This window comes from Convolutriloba macropyga, chromosome 2 (genome assembly GCF_964194025.1).
Source record: "Convolutriloba macropyga chromosome 2, txConMacr16.3, whole genome shotgun sequence".
In the NCBI taxonomy this organism is placed as follows: Eukaryota; Metazoa; Xenacoelomorpha; order Acoela; family Convolutidae; genus Convolutriloba; species Convolutriloba macropyga.
Window position 1 is genome coordinate 68,884,908 of NC_134469.1, and position 17,956 is coordinate 68,902,863.

The following is a 17,956-nucleotide window of genomic DNA, read 5'->3' on the forward strand; positions in this document are numbered from 1 at the left end:
GCCAAAATATCATTGTTAAAAGTGTCACAACTGGACGATTCAAAAACAAATTGCTCAGCTTCATAACACGCGTCAAGTATATATTACCTCGGATTACGTTGTTGAACGTGCTATGGTAAAGAAAAACTTACAAAGAAAAGTTATTTAACACATAGGATAATTCAAATTCCCTCTTATCAAAATAAATGTCTTTTCCTGAAAAACAACATTTTTCACATCGTTTTATGAAAGTTTTGAGAAAGGTTGCGTTTTCCAAAAATGGTAAGGAGTAAATTGCAGAAAAAATGCGCAAATTGTTTTTGTTCATAAAAACAATAGATTAGCTTTTTAAAGAAGAACCCAGGCCTGTTCTTTCTAACTTTTTCGGATTAATTGTCACCAATAAATCACTTGTCTCTGATACTTACGTGCAGCAACCAATTTGAACATACATTAACAAAGTCTAACTAAAATTGAATGAAGAGTAGGCAAAAAGGGAGAGAACAAGTGTACATCAACGAAATGTTAACAAAACTTTAAAAAATCGAATACTCCTAGAAAAAATGAATTCCGAAAAATTCGCCCTGTAATATAATCTACGCTCTGCGGGCGTTCTAATGGTAACACTCGTGTTTTCTATATCAGATATCGATCGGCCAAAATTGACAGAACGAAGAAGAACTGACGAGCATATAGCCCCCTCCCCCCATTTAAAACTTACCTTTTTAAATTCTATGGATTGTACAAAAATGAGTACCTAAGTAATTTCAGTTTTAGTAGCTGACGGCACCTTGGAACCTTTGAGTTAAGCCAACAGTAGTGGAACTAATAGTAGCCGTCCCTATGGCCACAGAAATCCGGCCTAAATTGGGTGGGAACAGTTAATTATGGCAGAATTAACTCCGGCAGTAATTTAGGTCACATTTGAATTATAATCTCAGCTCAACGACGGAAGTTGAGAGCGTGACTTCTTCTCTTAACCTATTAGACAAGAATTAAAATGATTTCCGCAATAAAATTTTGGATCACATCTGATTGACTACGTACAAAAAATGGTTCAATTGCGAGGAGCAAGAGAAATTAGCATTTTCCAAATTCCTTCTAGAAAGCGAACACATTTATAATTTTCCAATGACTTCCCAGAATTTTAAGTAATTGATGCGCGGTCTTTTTCCGTGAGCTTTTTATACACATCATTAAGTGAAATAAGTTATAGAGTTGACAAGTGCAACAGGCAGCCGTTCAAAACTTTCGTGAGATTGGCGTTAAAAATCTTCTGATACAGCAAAAAGATCAACAATTTTCTAACGGTTAAGATAGGTCAACACTGTGCTTAGGTTTACTCAACTCTGTGATGCCAAAAATACGTTCAAAAATAACTCCATCGAAACTTTAAGACGATCAACTCCTAGTTATTATGCCTTCAAGTTCTAACAATTTTACCAGTAATAGAAAAAAAAATTTGCGAAAAATGGCTCTAAACTTCTGAAGCACTTAACTAATCTAATTTGCAAACTTATAACTGCTCATTTTTTAATACCCATTAATAATTTCTTGTCAATCGTTTTGAAACCATCTCAAGTCGTTTTGAAAACAACGACTTGAGATCAGCGTTGTGAATTCAGTCAACCTTCACCTGGGACAATAATCTTTTCAGAACAAAATTTTAAATTACCGTTGGGAAAAATGAGAGTAAACTATGATTATGGAAATGTTGAATAGATATGGAGTGGAATGTAGTCGATCAAGTCTCTCTGCTGTGTGTCGAAAATGGCATGTTTGGTTAGCTGGCCACATGCTCCCAGTGTAGCCGCGTAAGCGTACTGTTCAGTGAGGGTTGTGGTCACCATTTTAGTACCGGAGAGCTGGATCCACTTTGGGAACTGGAATGGGGTGCCGGCCAAGTTGATCTCCATCCTGCCTGCACGTGATGTAGTGTCACCCTTGCACGTGCCCCCTTGTCCAATACCTGACAATGCACAATGCATAGTTGAAATTGCCCGAGGCAACGCCGGAATCACTAAATGGAAACTAAAGACTAAGTGAAAAAGGTTCGAAATCCGCTGAATATGTTTAGATGAGAGTTTAGTTCTAGTGCTGGATAAAAATAATTTAAACACTTGTCAAAGTATTTCTTACAAAACCCGGGCCGAGATGTTAACGCTAAAAAACGCAAAATTATGTAAGATTGGCGTTGAAAGCGTTGAATTTATGTAAGATCAACGCCTGAGCGAAAATCTTATATAAATTCAACGCATTCAACGCCAATCTTACAATTTTTGCGTTGAACTTAGCGTAGATCGTACAAATTTTGAGCTGAATTTAGCGTAGATGTTTCATATTTTCCGTTGAATTTTGAGTAGATCTTACATATTTTCAACGCAATCACCGCCATTCTTATATATTTTCCGTTGAATTTTGCGTAGATCCTACATTTTTTGCGTTGAATTTAGCTTAGAACATATATAATTTTGCGTTGCATATACAGTTGATCTTACATATTTTGCGTAGAAATTAGCGTGGATCTTACTTATTTTGCGTTGAATTTGACGTTGACCTTACATAATTTGGGGAAAGGGGGTACGTGTGGGGGGGGGGGGGGGGCTTAGGTTGCGAGTACGCGTGGGGGGGGGGGGGGAGGGAGGGGCGTGTGTGAGCAGGGGAGTACGTGTGGGGGAGGGAGGTGGGTACCTGTTGGGGGGTATATTGCGTCGGGTACATAGGGTGTATGTGAGGGGGTACACGGGAGGGTGTAGTGGAATCATGGAATAAGGTAGGCAGGCATAATTTTTTTGCAATTTTCTCAAGAATCAGAAATGGGCTGCGTGCATGAGTTACTGAAAATAGCTGGAAGGAGAGAAAAGTAAAGCAGAAATTCAACAAAAATTGAATAAGACGCTGAAATCAACGCAAAATTATGTAGGATCTACTCTTAGAAACGCCAAAATTATGTGAAACGTTATGTTACAGTCCGATTTGTAATGAGTGCGGTTCCCCATTAAAGTAAGGATATGTGGCACAGTGGTAGAAGTCAGTGGTTCGAGTCTCGTACCCGAAGTTCTACGTGTTGGTTTTATGTAAAATCAACGCTAAACTCAACGCAAAATATTTAAGATCTACGCTGAATTCAATGCAAAATTTGTTAGATCTACGCTAAATTCAACACAAAATTTGTAAGTTCTGCAGTAAGTTCAACGCCAAAATATGTAAGATCTACGCTAAATTCAACGCATTCAACTCGAAAATACGTAAGAAAATTTCGGTGAAGTTTCCGACTTGTCAACGCTAGTTACCGCTAATCTTAAATAAATTTGGTAAAAATCCTCAGTCCGGGAAAATCAGTTGATTTTTAGCACATCTCTGACATTCAAGAAATCCAACTTTCCTGAATTCAGCACATTCTTTGCATAATTTGCTACAAAAGAGCACATTTTCAGCGAATTTCTTGAAAGTTTTTGAACGCATATTAAAAAAAACTCCACAAAGTTTCACCACAATTTGCTCCTTTGTGCATAATTTCAGCACTCCAGACGGAGTGGGCGTTAAAGTGCTTCAGTGCATTCCTTAGAAAATTCTCAAACAGTTCTTACAAAAACTCAACACATCTTTCAGCACATTCATCACATAATTTCAATGCTTCAAATAGAACACGTTCTATGATACATCAAATTTCCTTAATAAATATACCATAATGTAAATACTTCAAAAACCATCACATTCGGCAGAATCCCTACAATAATATGAGAGAACTTTTTGCTCCCAGTACCTCTTATCGTAGTAGTTATCTTATACCTCTACAACTATCATATTGGCAGTTATTGTTCTTACTAACCCCGAAATTTTTTAAGTATGGTTTTCCACATTTCATACCTTTTTTGGTCAAACAATTTTAGACATTGCTGAGGAAATCCAATAATTGATACCAATTAAATCTGCATTAAGACGCAGAGGTATACCCCATTATTTCCACCTTACTAAAATTGGCTCAAAAAATAGATACATATTATGAACTAAACTAGGAGACCAGCTTGGTATCTTATCTTTCGCAAATGGGGGTTATGCTACTTTTACAAAACTAAGAAGGTTTAAAATTTTGAAATACGTGACATGTCTTGTAGCACGTTTCCTGTCATTTTAGCTATCTAATTTTTGCATTAAAAGAATCTCTCACCCGTGATTTAGCCTAATTAAACGCGCGCTTTTGAGCGTGCAAACATGATTTAAAGCCTTATTAATTGAGCATGCAAAATTAATTTGAGGCTCTATTAAGTGAGCATTCAAAAGCTGTTTAAAGATTTCAAAGTGATTTGATAGTAGAAATAATGGCACGACAAAATATAATTGTTTTGAATTCTGATTGTTGTTGTATCTCAGCGAAAAATCGAGTTAAAATGCGTGCTAAAAGGAGATATACAAATCAATCAGATTCGTGATACATAGTGCGCAAAAAAATAGGATAAACAGCTTGTGTCTCAATTTTGCGGTTAGTATTTGGACAATTTAACGAACACGGGTTGCGCAATTCCCTTCAACTTCGCCTGTTTTCGCTAAATTATCTATTTTTTGCAATTTTGTTGCATTTTCAATGTATTAACATAAACAAAACTAACAAGAGATACACAGACCCGGCAAATTTGCCAGTGATCATGTGGGTATACCTCTGCGGCGTAATGTGATATTAATCCAAATTTTTGATCAAATTTGATAGCTTAAACTTTGATAAGCCTTATCTTTAGTCAACTTTGTGTCTTTCTGCAAAAAAATAAGTTCGCAACCCAAATGCTGCAATTTTTATCAATTTTGAGGCCATTTTGAAAACTGTGTTATTGGTTTTGCCGAAAAGTAAACGGTAAAATTAAATGCTGAAATAAGCTTAAATTTTTATAGTAAATTTTAAAATATATGCAAAAAGTCTGCTGAAGATGCGGAAATTAAGTAAGAAAAGTAGTGAATGTGTAGAAAATGTGAACAAAAATGCATAAATACTGATTATGTGCAATTTATTTTAGCAAGTAGTAAAAAATATATACGATACGGGCAATGAAAATGAAAAAGTGTTTGACAAAAATGAGCAAAATTTTGAAATTTTCTATGAAAAAACTGTGCCGAGAAATCAATAAGAACAGACAAACATGCCTTTTTTGTCCCCCGTCCCTCCAGTTATGTGTACGTATAACTTTTACTCCCCCCTAGCGCATGTTATTTTTTACTCAGTGTGAAATCTTTTGAAGGAAAGTCTGGAAGGAAGCTATGTATGAAAAGTGCAGAAAGGAACATTTAGAGGTACGTTGATTTTAGGAGGCTGCACAATTGACCGAAGCAACAACCATTACCTTCTACTTAAAAATATTGTTGTACATGCTGAAATAACTGCTCTACGTGGGACTGAGAACAACACTTAGCATTTTGTTACCTAAGCTTGCAAAATTTTGTCAATACTTTTCAAATTTAAATTTTCTCGCTGTAGTTATTCATGTGAGCATATATGATCGGATTTCACATTTCACTCGTGTGAAGTACCTTTATGTTTTGTCGCTGCTGATATCGTTAATGTTCTCAGAGTCGCAAACATAATTGCAGTTCAGAAGTGTAACTAAGAACACATGTATAAACAAAGAGTGTGATCTTTAATTGAGTTCATGTGTAAGCTTCCCCGAGTGTTGTCCAGTAGACTGTAATACCAAATCAAGAAACAATTGATAGAAAAGGTACAACAAAAATTATATCCTATCAAAGTAATAGGCAATCATAAACCATCGGTAATTGTGACGAACATTGATCACCAAGAGCATATATTATATATACAGAAACTCAACTAATTGGTCATGCTAAAAATGTTTTAATCTGGTCAGAGATCATTTGGAGCGCAAAAAAGGTGTGGGCAGTGGTGTAGAAGATGTCTAGACAAGGGTCGCAAAAATTGTGCACGTTCTCGAATTTTTCGGATCAAATGTCACTTTAGTCTACGATGGTCTGATCAGAGTTGGCTTCGAGCAACTAATTTTTGAGCTCCCCGGGTCGAGATTTTTGGTTGAATTTTTGTAAGAAATGGGGTGAATGCGATGAATTTTTGTAAGAAATGCGGTGAAAGCGGTGAATGCGGTCAAAAAAATATATCACCGCATTTCACCGCATTTCTTACAAAAATTCACCGCTATTCACCGCATTTCTTACTAAAATTCACCGCATTGGCTTTCCAACGGTTACTGAATCTGATTTAAATTCACAAAAATTATTATAGAATTAAGTGTGAGTTGTCGCAGTGGACTAAGAAGTTGAAGGCATGCATGAGGTAGGAGGTTCGAACAAGTGTAAGGAAGCTTCTTTTTTAGGAATACTGCGAATGCGGTGAAAATAGATAAATCACCAAGATTCACCGCATTCGCCGCAAAAAATGTAAGAAATACGCTGTGAAAGTTATTTTTTTCACGGCACTTCACCGCATTTCTTAAGAAAATTCACAGCCAAACCTCGACCCGGGTCCTTATAGTCTGATCAAAGGTCACTTTGTTCTGGGAAGGTCTGATCAGATGCCGCAACTGTCTTGATCAAAACCTGGGCGCTGTTGTCCAAACACGCAAGCAAATATAACCTTAAGTTATGGGTGGTGAAAGACACTGACATTTTCGAGGTTCAAAGGTTTATCAAACCAAACTGAGCAGGACGTACGTTTTCCCTCAGGCCACAAATGACCATTCACAGACTTGACGAAATGCGTCTGTAATCTGGTGTCGAGAAAGACGAAACAGTCGTGTAGTATGATTCTGGCTCTTGAGAATGTGTGGGTGGCCTGGTTCTCAATAAATGTAGCGCCGCCTCCCCCATGGTGACTGTAGGCTGACAAGTCAATGTAGGTCTCTGCCTCAGGCACTGCATCCATTTTGCAGAAGACTGTTATGAAACGACCACGCACGTGCACCGTGTAGTAGTCGTCTGTTACTATCAACATATAACAGCATCACAATAACCCGAATTGGAAAAAAACCAATTTATGTGCTAAGAGATCTTATTTTTTCGCTCTAAAACTGTTAATTATTTTTCTCCTTTTGCTTTCAATTCATGTCCCTTTAAATTTTTAATGGCCTCTAAATTTCGAACATGTATTTTACACAAGACATTTTTTCTCGTTTAATTCGTAATCAAGAGCAAAATTCATTGCCTACCACATCAAAAAAATGAATCTTGAAGAGAAGAAAAGCAATTTCAATTTTTATCTGAAAAATACTCGTAAATAAATTTTAACCTCTTTTTTATCGCACTAACTCTATTTTATACTGATTTTTCCGCTTTTACTGTCAATTCATGGCCCTTTAAAGTGTAATCACAAAAAGGAGCAAGATGAGAATTGTTGGTAGTTAACTGTTAAAATTTTTGTCAAAAAGTTTCCTCCAAATCTAGTTCTTATTTTCAAAAAAGTTTAAGCTCTCTCCTAATAAATGTGGCCTCATTTCCAACAACTAACTTGTTTCTTTAACAAAGTCAAAAGTGTTTCATCGTTTCATGTTCAGTTTTATATCTAAAAGAGATAGGGAAAGTAAAGGAGACTTTATGAAAACTCATTCAATCCTTTATATCTAATGCAGAATTCTCAATCAGTTCTTACCTGCTGAAAAACCGTCACTTCAGTCATCTTTTTATATAAGTTTATAATTTTTAATTCTCTGATCAAAGGTCGTTCCTTCGTTCCTTCGTCGCCAATGTCTCCAGTCAGTTCTAGCAACAAGAGCACTGCAAAAATCGGCAAGTAATCCCCCAAAATCAAAAGATTAGATTAGAATCAGCAACGAGATCAAAGGATTAGAGTCCTTTACATTTGTTACTATACTTCGCACACTGTAAAATGCAAGAACTAGCGACCTATATACCGCATTTTTAGTGTAATGCTTTTTTTCGCGCTCGCTTATTTTCCTAATCTTATTACATGTGTGCAGAAAACAGCGATCTGCCGACTATATATATGTGTGTATATGCACAACGTAATGTAAATGAAGCAGTTAGCAATACTTTTAGAATGTCTTTTTTTGTGGTGCTACTGTTTTGATAGACACCACGAAGTCGCATCAGTAACCAACCGCATTAAATTTACACATAAATATCAAAATCAAAGACTAATTTACATGTTTACTTTCAATAACTGATATATTTAATTGTGGACTAGCGGAACTGGGGTCAAAGTTCAACAAAAGCGTACAACTCAATTATCTGGAAAAGATCGGGTCCACCAAAAGATCGTGCATGTTTTGCAAAATTCCAAAATTTAATTCCATTGTATTATTCCATTGTAATTCCAAAAATATATCAAAATACGTGTTGAGAAACAACTGAAGAAGTAAAATGGACAAAATGGTCAATTTCAAACGGAAGGGCGCTGGCACGAACTGAGAAGTACTCAGAGAGACCTTCAATCAATACATAACATCAGAACATACGTATACGGGCAGAAATTGACATTGAATGTAATAATTCCTGAATGGGAGAATCCCGAAATCACAACGGAAAAAACAGACAGAATGAGCTAATACCATTTCAAAAAAATCGAAGCCAATTTTGTTGAACAAATCTTTCCAGGCATCTGATTAACAAAACACAGGAAACTAAGCATCAAAAGATTTAGGTGTATGAACACCAAGATTACCAAAAAAATCCAAAAACTACTAATGTCAACTAGAGTTCAAAAATACGATGGAGCCAGAATAGTGAGCCGCATGTACTATCCAGAACATGCGCGCAAAGTATCAATTTTTCTTTTCGATGTTTTTTTTTGAAACCAACTGTTAATTGCTGATTCTTATTTAAAACATTTCAAAATCACAACTCAATCTGAACTGTTTGAAACAATTTGGAAAAAAACAACTGTCAGCTGTAATAAGAAAAATATAAAAAAAAATAACTGCCCAAAACAATTCAAAAATTTGAGAAATCACTCCTTGTCCAGAGGAGCGAACAAAATTGACCTAAAATATTTTTAAAAAATGATTTTTGTGGTTCTTTTTAAATTTAAAATGTAGCATATTTGAAATTGTGAATGTTGTTGACTAATTCACATTAAGGAAGTTTTGATATAATCTTGTAGCCTGAAGCCGAAGGTACTGACGGTTTTTTTACGTTTGGAACCGAGCAAAAGGATGTTTACCTAAGTTTGCAAAACGAAAATTCTGACGAAAAAACAAGGGTTTTCGTCGTTTTTTTCAATAAAATTGGACAAACTGATGTTTTTCTGACCTTTAAAAACGACAATGTTTAGACTAAGACTCTGGCAGCTCTTATAAACTGACACCAGATCAAACCATTTCAAATATTCAAATCTTCAGCATGTAATAACATGTGCTCTGCTTGGGGTCAAGGTTTCACCGCCATTCAACGCAAAATTATGTAAGATAAGCGGTGAATGGGGAAAATTTTGCAAGATAAGCGGTGAACGCGATAAATTACATAAATCAGGCATTGAATGCGGTAAAAAAACTTTTATCGCCTGATACCAGTGAAATTACATAATTTCACCGCTGAATTTAGTGGTGAAATTACATAAATTCACAGCTTCGAAAAATATGTTAAAATTGCGTGAGATCAGCGTGAATGCGTGAATGCGATGAATTTGCACATAAATACAGAGTAACTTAAATGTGAAATAAAAAAAATAATTGCTTAGAAAACACCTCGAATTGTCTTTTGTTCAACGAAGTTATTATATATTTTTTAAAAGACGCTCGGAAAATTTACCCAGCAATAATCATAAATTTTTTGAAAGTTTTTTAAGCGGTGAATTTATGTAATTTCATCACTAGAGTAAGAGGTGAGCTTATAAAAAATCCCCAGATTTCACCGCTAAAATTTGTAATTTCACCAGTAATCTTACAAAAGTTAAACCCGTATGTCATACAAAAAGCATAGTGAATTTGATTTCAATTCAAAACAAATTTTCTAGATTTTAGTGAAAAGTGGCGAAGTTGAAGAAGAAGTGGCTGACATGCAGGTGGAGAGAGGTGCGAATCCGCGCAAGGACAGTAACATGTAGTAAGCGCTGAAATGTGGTAAATTTTTGTAAGTTTACCCCTACTCTAGCGGTGAACATACATAAATTCACAGCATTCACCGCATTTCACCACAAAATTAAGTACGAAATTTGCGGTGAAAAAACCACTTTCCACCGCTTATCTTACATATTTTTCTAATTTTTTCTCGACCCGGTTAGAATAGACTGCTGCAATTCTTTTCTACTTGGAATTGACAAAAAAGGGGCAAAAACCAAGTTTCAAATTGCGCCAAATGCTGCCAGCAGATACGTCCTGTGGCTGCGCCAGTTTCATTCCTGCAAGAGAAATTGCTTCAGTTTGCACTGGCCAGCTATTCATGGGCAAATTTAGTTCTAAGATCTAACGCTCATTCACAATTTTCTGCACTCCTTTAAATTTTGGAGGTTCTTCAGCTCTCAGTCTATTACCAGTCTTTAAGAAAACTCGTAATTTTTCGACTTATATGGACATTTTTAGCTATTTTTAAGCCAGTTGTTACAAGTTGCAAACGATCATACAAGTTTAACTATTTTTGTTTTAAAAAAACAATCTAACGGCTGTAGAAATTAAAATTTAATCAACTGGAAAAAAATTAAACAAGGCGCGCAAAGTATCAATTTTTCTTTTTTCTGTTTTTTGAAGCCAGCTGTGAATTGTTGATTCTTGTGAAAAAAAATTTAAAGATCAAAATTCAATTTGAACTGTTTGAAACAATTTGAAAAAAAAACATCTGTCATTTGTAATAAGTAAAATATAATACATAGCTGCACAAAATAATTCAATAATTTGAGATTTCACCCCTAGTCCAGACGAGCGAACAAAATTGACCTGAAATATAAAGAAAAATAATTTTTGTGTTTCTTTTTAAATTTAAATAGTAGCATATTTGAACATTGTGAATTTTGTTGACTTATTCACATTAAGGAAGTTTTGATGTAAACTTGTAGCTTGAAGGCGAAGGTACCGACGGTTTTTCTTACGTTTGAAACCGAGCAATTGGATGATTACCTACGTTTGCAAAACGAATATACGGACGAAATACGTAAGGAAAAAACAAGGGCTTTTGTCGTGTTTTTTTTCGCTAAAACGACAATTTTTAGACTTTGGGTTGTGGCAGGTCTTATAAACTGACACCTGATTGAACCATTTTAAATAAGCAAATCTTTAGCATGTAATATCAGTTGCACTGTGCTCTGCTTGAGCGACACACTAATATGGTCGAATCCGAGGTCACTTAAGGAGAACTTGAACGTGGTTTTGCTGATACGCTATTTAGCAACAAAGTGACAGCTCACGTGATGGGTTCTGGGTTTTGATATAATGGCAATTGGTAGTGAGTGGGGAGGAGGGGAGGGGTGAAAAGCGTATCCAGTGCCACTTTAGACTGGAGATGGTCTCGGGTGGCTGAGATGGATGAGACTCGCAATTGTGGCCCAGCAGGGAATCCATGGTCAGGCCAGTTCCCTCATTTGAGTACAACGAACACGAGCTGCTCAAGTTCTGAAAAATTATTTATGATACATTCAAGGCAACTTTCCGCATCCAAATTAAAAGCCAACAAAAATCATTGTGCTACGTACAGTGAAGAGCTTAAAAAGACTAACTTAACCAACGAGGTTTTGCGAAACCTTTTTTTTCATTTTTTTGTTCACGGTAAACACATTCGATTTTAGATAGGAAAGAAACCCAAGAAAAATTTCGTCACGGGAATAAACCCTACTGAACTTATAACAAGTTTCGTGGCACTTAATTCCTATTAGAACAGCACTGGGATATTTTCTCCAGGGAGGGGTTTATTTCTTAGAATCCATGATTCCATGTCACAGAAATGTTTTTTTGAAGGGTCATGCCTTCGATATGAACTGTACTTAAGTACAAAACTAGGCAAATGCAGACAAAATTGCGCAAATGAACCGTAGTTAAGAAAACATGAGAATGACTTCATCCATCTGACAAATCGAGAAAAAATATAAAATAAAACTTTTCACGTGAGAGTATTATTTTAATTGAAGAGGGTGACTTGTTGGGCAAATCTTTTTGAAACAATTATTATAACAAAAAAGAATAATCAAATCAAACTAAAAAAACTTACAAATAATTACGTTAAGTAATACCGTGCCGCTTTCCCCCTATGAGAATTTGAGTTTTAATGCACGCATGAAATATCTCATCAAATGCTAGGAAAATTAACTTTTATTCACCAGTTATATACTATATAAATCTTATTTATAGGTTATTATAGCTAATAATTGTTAATAGTTATAGTACTTTTTAACTTCGATATCTCGTTTTGTGATCAGAGTTGTCTTGATTTTTTTTCTGCCTGCCAAACAGCGTATGCTGCGAGTGTAGTTGACAAACGCGTGACAAGATCTTTTTGTAGTCTGCTGCATGCCTGGTAGAGAAATTGTACGAATCTTAAAAAATCGATATTGCGACACTTGATGTGCCGAAGTACGTCAATGAATTACCTAACATCCTGTTGGTTGCAGATGCTGTGTAAGAGAATTCTGGAGAGTGGAAGCAGACGAGTCATCGGCTGATACTTTTTTTAAATTTTTTTTTGCAATTTGAGTTGGCGTTTGCTCTTTCTGAATTGTGAAGTCCTGTTCACTCCGATAAATGCTACTGCAGAAGGTTTCTGAGTCAACATGAGATGATTACTGTACTACTGGAAGAGCGGGAATGTTATTTGAAGATGACATTCGTGATGAGTAAATGAACAAACCATTGGAATTTTAAATCGAAAGGTGCGAACAATGCTTGACTAGGTTGTGATACACAAGTTGGTACCATCCTTTTAATTTAGCTAAAAGTATTTATTTTCATTTTGAATGATGTTAGTAAATTATGTATTTGCCCTTCATTTCATTGTTTTGTAAAACCTCTATTTGGTATTACTTGTTCATAATCTTAGTTTCCCGATTATGATTCAGTGTCTCTCCAAGTTTATTCCCTCTTGTCTGTAAATTTGTTTATAGATTTGATCAGTCCACAGAGTGATCTGATCAAATTTGCACATTTTGATCAGACGTTCGATTTAACGAAAAAATCATTCTATTTCTTTTAATTTAAAATTCAGTTGTTCTCTTCTCGAGTCTAAACCAGCCAAATCATTAGTTGATCTACACGCATAGAAGTAAAAGTGGTGATTTGCTCCATCAAATCATCTGGTATTGTGTAACTTGTTTTTGCAACACAAAGCAAATCTTCCAGTGCGCTTAAATTGAAATGATTTACGCGTGCCAGAAAAATCAAGAACTTGCAACGCGAATCACGACTCAGTATTGAAGCTGGTGTTTGCCTCGCTAATACTCAATCTGTACTCTAACGTACAACCTGACGCAGCCAGCAGCACAGAGTTGTCATAAAGCAGCAGCCACATCCGCATACCAACAGTCACTACACCATCAGATCGTCCTAATAATGCAAAAGGGTCAAACGTAAAAGAGACAACTAAACCAAAACTAAACGAAATCGCTTCTCGCCGAAAGTCAATGACTTGGATCTCTCAAACGATTCCATTGCAACAAGTCCATCAACAAAACCAGAATTCAAAGCTCCCTCAAGACAAAAGCGCTGACAATTACCAAAGACAATTAACGCCAAAATAGGACATGCCAACATCAAGAAGTTAAGACAACAACAACAACAACAACCCTGCCGCAGACAAATTACGAAAGAGGTTCCTGCTGTTCTACAAAAACGTGACCAGTACAGACATGTATGTGAAAAAACTGCGAGAAAATGAGGGTTCTCCAAGCAGAAGGATTGACAGCTTCAGACAGCTACAAATTTAATCTTTGAAAATAATCAAACTTTTATTGGTAAGTTGATATAATATCAGTTATCATAACACAGTACCGTACCATTGTAAAAATTTTTCTGAGAAATTTTTAAAAAAATAAACAAATTATAAACTTTTTCATGTTCTGTCCAGGAAGAAATGCGGTACACAATTTGGTATCATCCTCTTAATTCAGTTCCAAGCGTTTAATTTCTCTTAAATTGATGTATTAAAATTCATAGGTATATGCCCTTCATTTCATTCATGCAATTAATTTCCTATATCTGCGCTTCTTTTTTGTGTTTAACTAAACTTCCCCATTTGGTACTGCATGCTCCTAATCTTAGTTTTTCTATTACAACTCATTCTCTCAACGTTTGTTTCATCTAGTCCCTTAATTTGTTTGTAGATTTGATCAGTCCACAACGTATCGAATTTGCATATTTTGTTCACAATTCTGGTTAAACGAAAAAAATCATTCTTTTTCTTTTAATCTAACATTCTCTTGTTCCCTTCTCGAGCCTCAATCGACCAAATCACTAGTTGATCTATGCGCAAAGATGTAAAAGTAGTGATTTGCTCCATGAAATCATCTGATATTGTACAACTTTACAGGTTTAACGATGTGAAACACACAATCCATTACGCTTAAATTGAATGACTTAATTTGAGCCAGAAAAAGCAAAGATGTGCAACGTGAATCACGATTCAGTACCAAGGCTGGTTTTTGCCTCGCTAACACTCAACTTGTACTCCAACGATGGATAGGGCGCAGCCAGCAGCAAAGAGTTGCGATTAAGCAACAGCCACATCCACAGCCCAAAAATCCCTACACCATGAAATGGTTCTAATAAAGCAAAAACAACAGACGTAAAAGAGGCAACTAAACAAAACTAAACAAAAGCGCTCCTTGCCAGAATTCACTGACTCTGATCCTTCGAATGACTCTATGCTACAAGTCCCACAACAGTAACAGAATCCAAAGCTCATTCAATACAAAAACGCTGTCAAATAATCATTGACAAACAACGAAGAAACACGAAAAGCTAACATCCAGGAAATACGACAAAAACAAAAACAAACAATGCCGGAGACAAATACGAACCAGGCTATAGCTCTCCCAAACAAACGTAACTTTCACAGACATATATATGACCCAAATACAAGAAACCAACAAAGACAATACTCCTAGCAGAAGGAATGACAGATTTAGAATTTTACTGGTTTAAAACTTTGAAAACCCGATCTTTTTCTACAAAGTTGATATACTTTAAGAAATAAATTTTACAAAATTATTCAATAATAAATTTCTGTACTTTCAGTCCAGTCGGAAATGCGGTACACAAATTGGCACTATCCTCTAACTCTGTTCAAAAAAATATTTTTTTTTACTTTATTGGTTTAATTATTTCGTAAGTTTGCCCTTCATTTGCTAAAAATCCATATTTGTTATTGCATGTTCGTATTATTAGTTCTCTGCTAATGACTCAATGTCTCTCCACACTTGTTTCATCTTGTCTGTAAATTTGTTTATAGACTTGAATAGTCCACAAAATGATCTCAAAAAATTGGACTTTCGTTTTCAGGAACAAATTTCTTTTTTTTAATTAAAATTCAGTTAGTCTCCATTCGAGTCTAAACTGGCCATGCAAAAAACTAATCTATTGAAATAGAAAAAAAGTAGTGATTTTATCCAACAATCATCCGATATTGTTTAATGTGCATTTTTGACGCAAAACAAACCTTCCAATAGGCTTAAACTGAATAATTTAAGTCGAGCCATCATAACCATGGATTCGCGACAAAATCTCGACTCAGTAATAAGGCTGGTATTTGCCACGCTAAACAGCAGTCTGTACTCCAGCGTACAACATGGTGCAGCCAGCAGCAAACAGCGTGAATAAACTATAATCATATCCAGAGACCAACGATCCCTACTCGTTGCCCTAATAAAGCAATCCTAATCAAGTTGCCCTGATAAGGCTAAAAACAACGAAATAGAAGAAACTACTCAGCGAAAGAGCTCATTGCCAGAAATAACTGACTCGGATCCTTTAAACGACTTTACAGCTGCAAGTCCCTCAGCAGCACTCGAATCCAAAGCACTTTCGAGATAAAAATGCTGCCAAATTATCGAAGACAAAGAGGATCGAAATAAGAGATGCCAACATCCAGGAGTTAAGAAAACAAGAACTAGCCCCGCCAAAGATAAAATACGAACCAAGTTCCTGTGCTCCTACACAATCGTAATCGGAACAAACATATATATGACCAAACTACTAGAAACCTCCAATGACAGTTCTACAACCAGATGAAATGACAGATTCAGAAAGCTGCTGATTTAAAACTTTGAAGAACTCTTACTATTGATTATACTTTTGAGTATAAGTTGATATAACTTTAGTCATGATAACTACGGCCTATCTTATTAGTTTTCTGATAAAATTTTTTTAAAAAATAATAAATTATAAATTTTATATTTTCAGGCCCTAGGAAAAGCGGTTAACAAATTTGTACCATCCTCTAAATTTAGTTCAGAGAAGTATTTTTTGATTTATTGATGTAAAAATTTCAAATATTTGCCCTTCATTTGTTAAAAATCTCTATTTGTTGCTGCATGCTCTTAATCTTAGCTTCCTGATTATGACTCAGTGTCTCTCCACGTTTGTTTAATCTCGTCTGTGAATAAATATTAGTCTCTTTCTTTTAATATAAAATTCAGTTGTTCTCTTCTTGAGTCTAAACGGTTCAGGCTATTAGCTGATCTGTTGGAAAAAAACGAAAAGTAGTCATTTGCTCCAACAAGTCATCCGATATTGTGTACCGTGCTTTTTTGACGCAAAGGAAATCTTCCAATACGCTTAAAATGAATAATTTAACTGGAGCCAGGATAGGCAAGGATTTGAGACGCAAATCACGATTCAGTATTAACTAGCAGTTGGTAGTTGAACGTACAACATGGCACAGCCTGCAGCGAACAGTGTGCATAAACAACAGCCACATCCACAAGATAACAATCCCTACACCATCAAATTATCTTAATAAAGCAAAAACAACTATATAAAAGAGACAACTAAAAGAAAGCACCCATCGCCAGAAACCACTGACGTGGTTCTCTCAAACTATTTTACAGCAACGAATCCCTCAACAGTACCCGAATCCAAGGCTCCCTCGAGATGAAAGCGCTGCCAAATTATCAAAAAGAAATAAAAGGTCGAAATAAGAGATGCCAACATCCAGGAGTTACAACAACAACAACTGGCACTACCGGATACAAGTTTCGAACCAACCTGTGCTCTCCTACACTAGCGTATCTGGTACAGACATATATTTGGCCCAATTGCGAGAAACCACCATTGACAGTTCTTAACGCAGAACGATTGACAAGTTCAGAAAACTACTGATTTAATCTTTGGAAAAAAATCAAACTTTTACTGCTAAGTTGATATGATATAAGTTATCGTAACCAGTGCCTTTAAAAATATTTTTCTGATAAATTTAAAAATATAAACAAATTACAAACTTTTTCATTTTCTTTCCAGGAGGAAATGCGGTACACAATTTGGTGTCAGCCTCTTAATTCAGTTCAAAGTATTTAATTTCAGTTTAAACGATGTAATTAAATTCATAGATATATGCCTTTCACTTCATTGTTTTGTAAATCTTCCCTGTTTTGTGCTGCTTTTTTCTAATCTTAGTTTCCTGATCATGATTCAGTGTCTCTCGAAGTTTATTTCTTCTTTTCTATAAATTTGTTTATAGATTTGATCAGTCCACAACGTGTTCTGATTAAATTTGCTCATTTTGTTTACACATTCGGTTTGACGCAAAAATCATTCTCTTTCTTTTAATTTAGAATTCAGTTGCTCTCTTCTCGATACTAAACCGGCCAAATCATTAGCTGATCTATACACATAGAAGTAAAAGTAGTGATTTGCTCCATTAAATCATCTGATATTGTGTAACTTGCTTTTACGAAGCAAAACAAACATTCCAATACTCTTAAATTGAATGATTTAAATCAAGTTCTTGCTGGAACTATTTTCTCTATTCCCAACTTTCTCGGAAAAGATTTCCCTGATTTTATGCCGGTTTCCCCAGGTCCCCTTCTGCTTGTGACTGACATGACTTCTTTTTGTCGAAAACAAACGGAAGTGACTTTCGACAAAGAGCCTCA

At 35.6% G+C, this 17,956-nt stretch overlaps 1 protein-coding gene across 1 annotated transcript in view; it reads right to left on the reverse strand.

The window, feature by feature from the left end:
* Window positions 1-1,629: 1,629 nt before the first annotated feature.
* LOC142335423 (uncharacterized) overlaps window positions 1,630-17,956 on the reverse strand; it is a 46,058-nt gene continuing 29,731 nt past the window's right edge. Inside the window, exons 3-5 of the mRNA XM_075383902.1 lie at window positions 11,288-11,492; window positions 6,649-6,918; window positions 1,630-1,948 (exon numbers count right to left, since the gene is read on the reverse strand). Of these exons, the coding sequence (XP_075240017.1) occupies window positions 1,683-1,948; window positions 6,649-6,918; window positions 11,288-11,492 (741 nt within the window). The 3' untranslated portion in view covers window positions 1,630-1,682. The remainder of the gene's footprint in view (window positions 1,949-6,648; window positions 6,919-11,287; window positions 11,493-17,956) is intronic.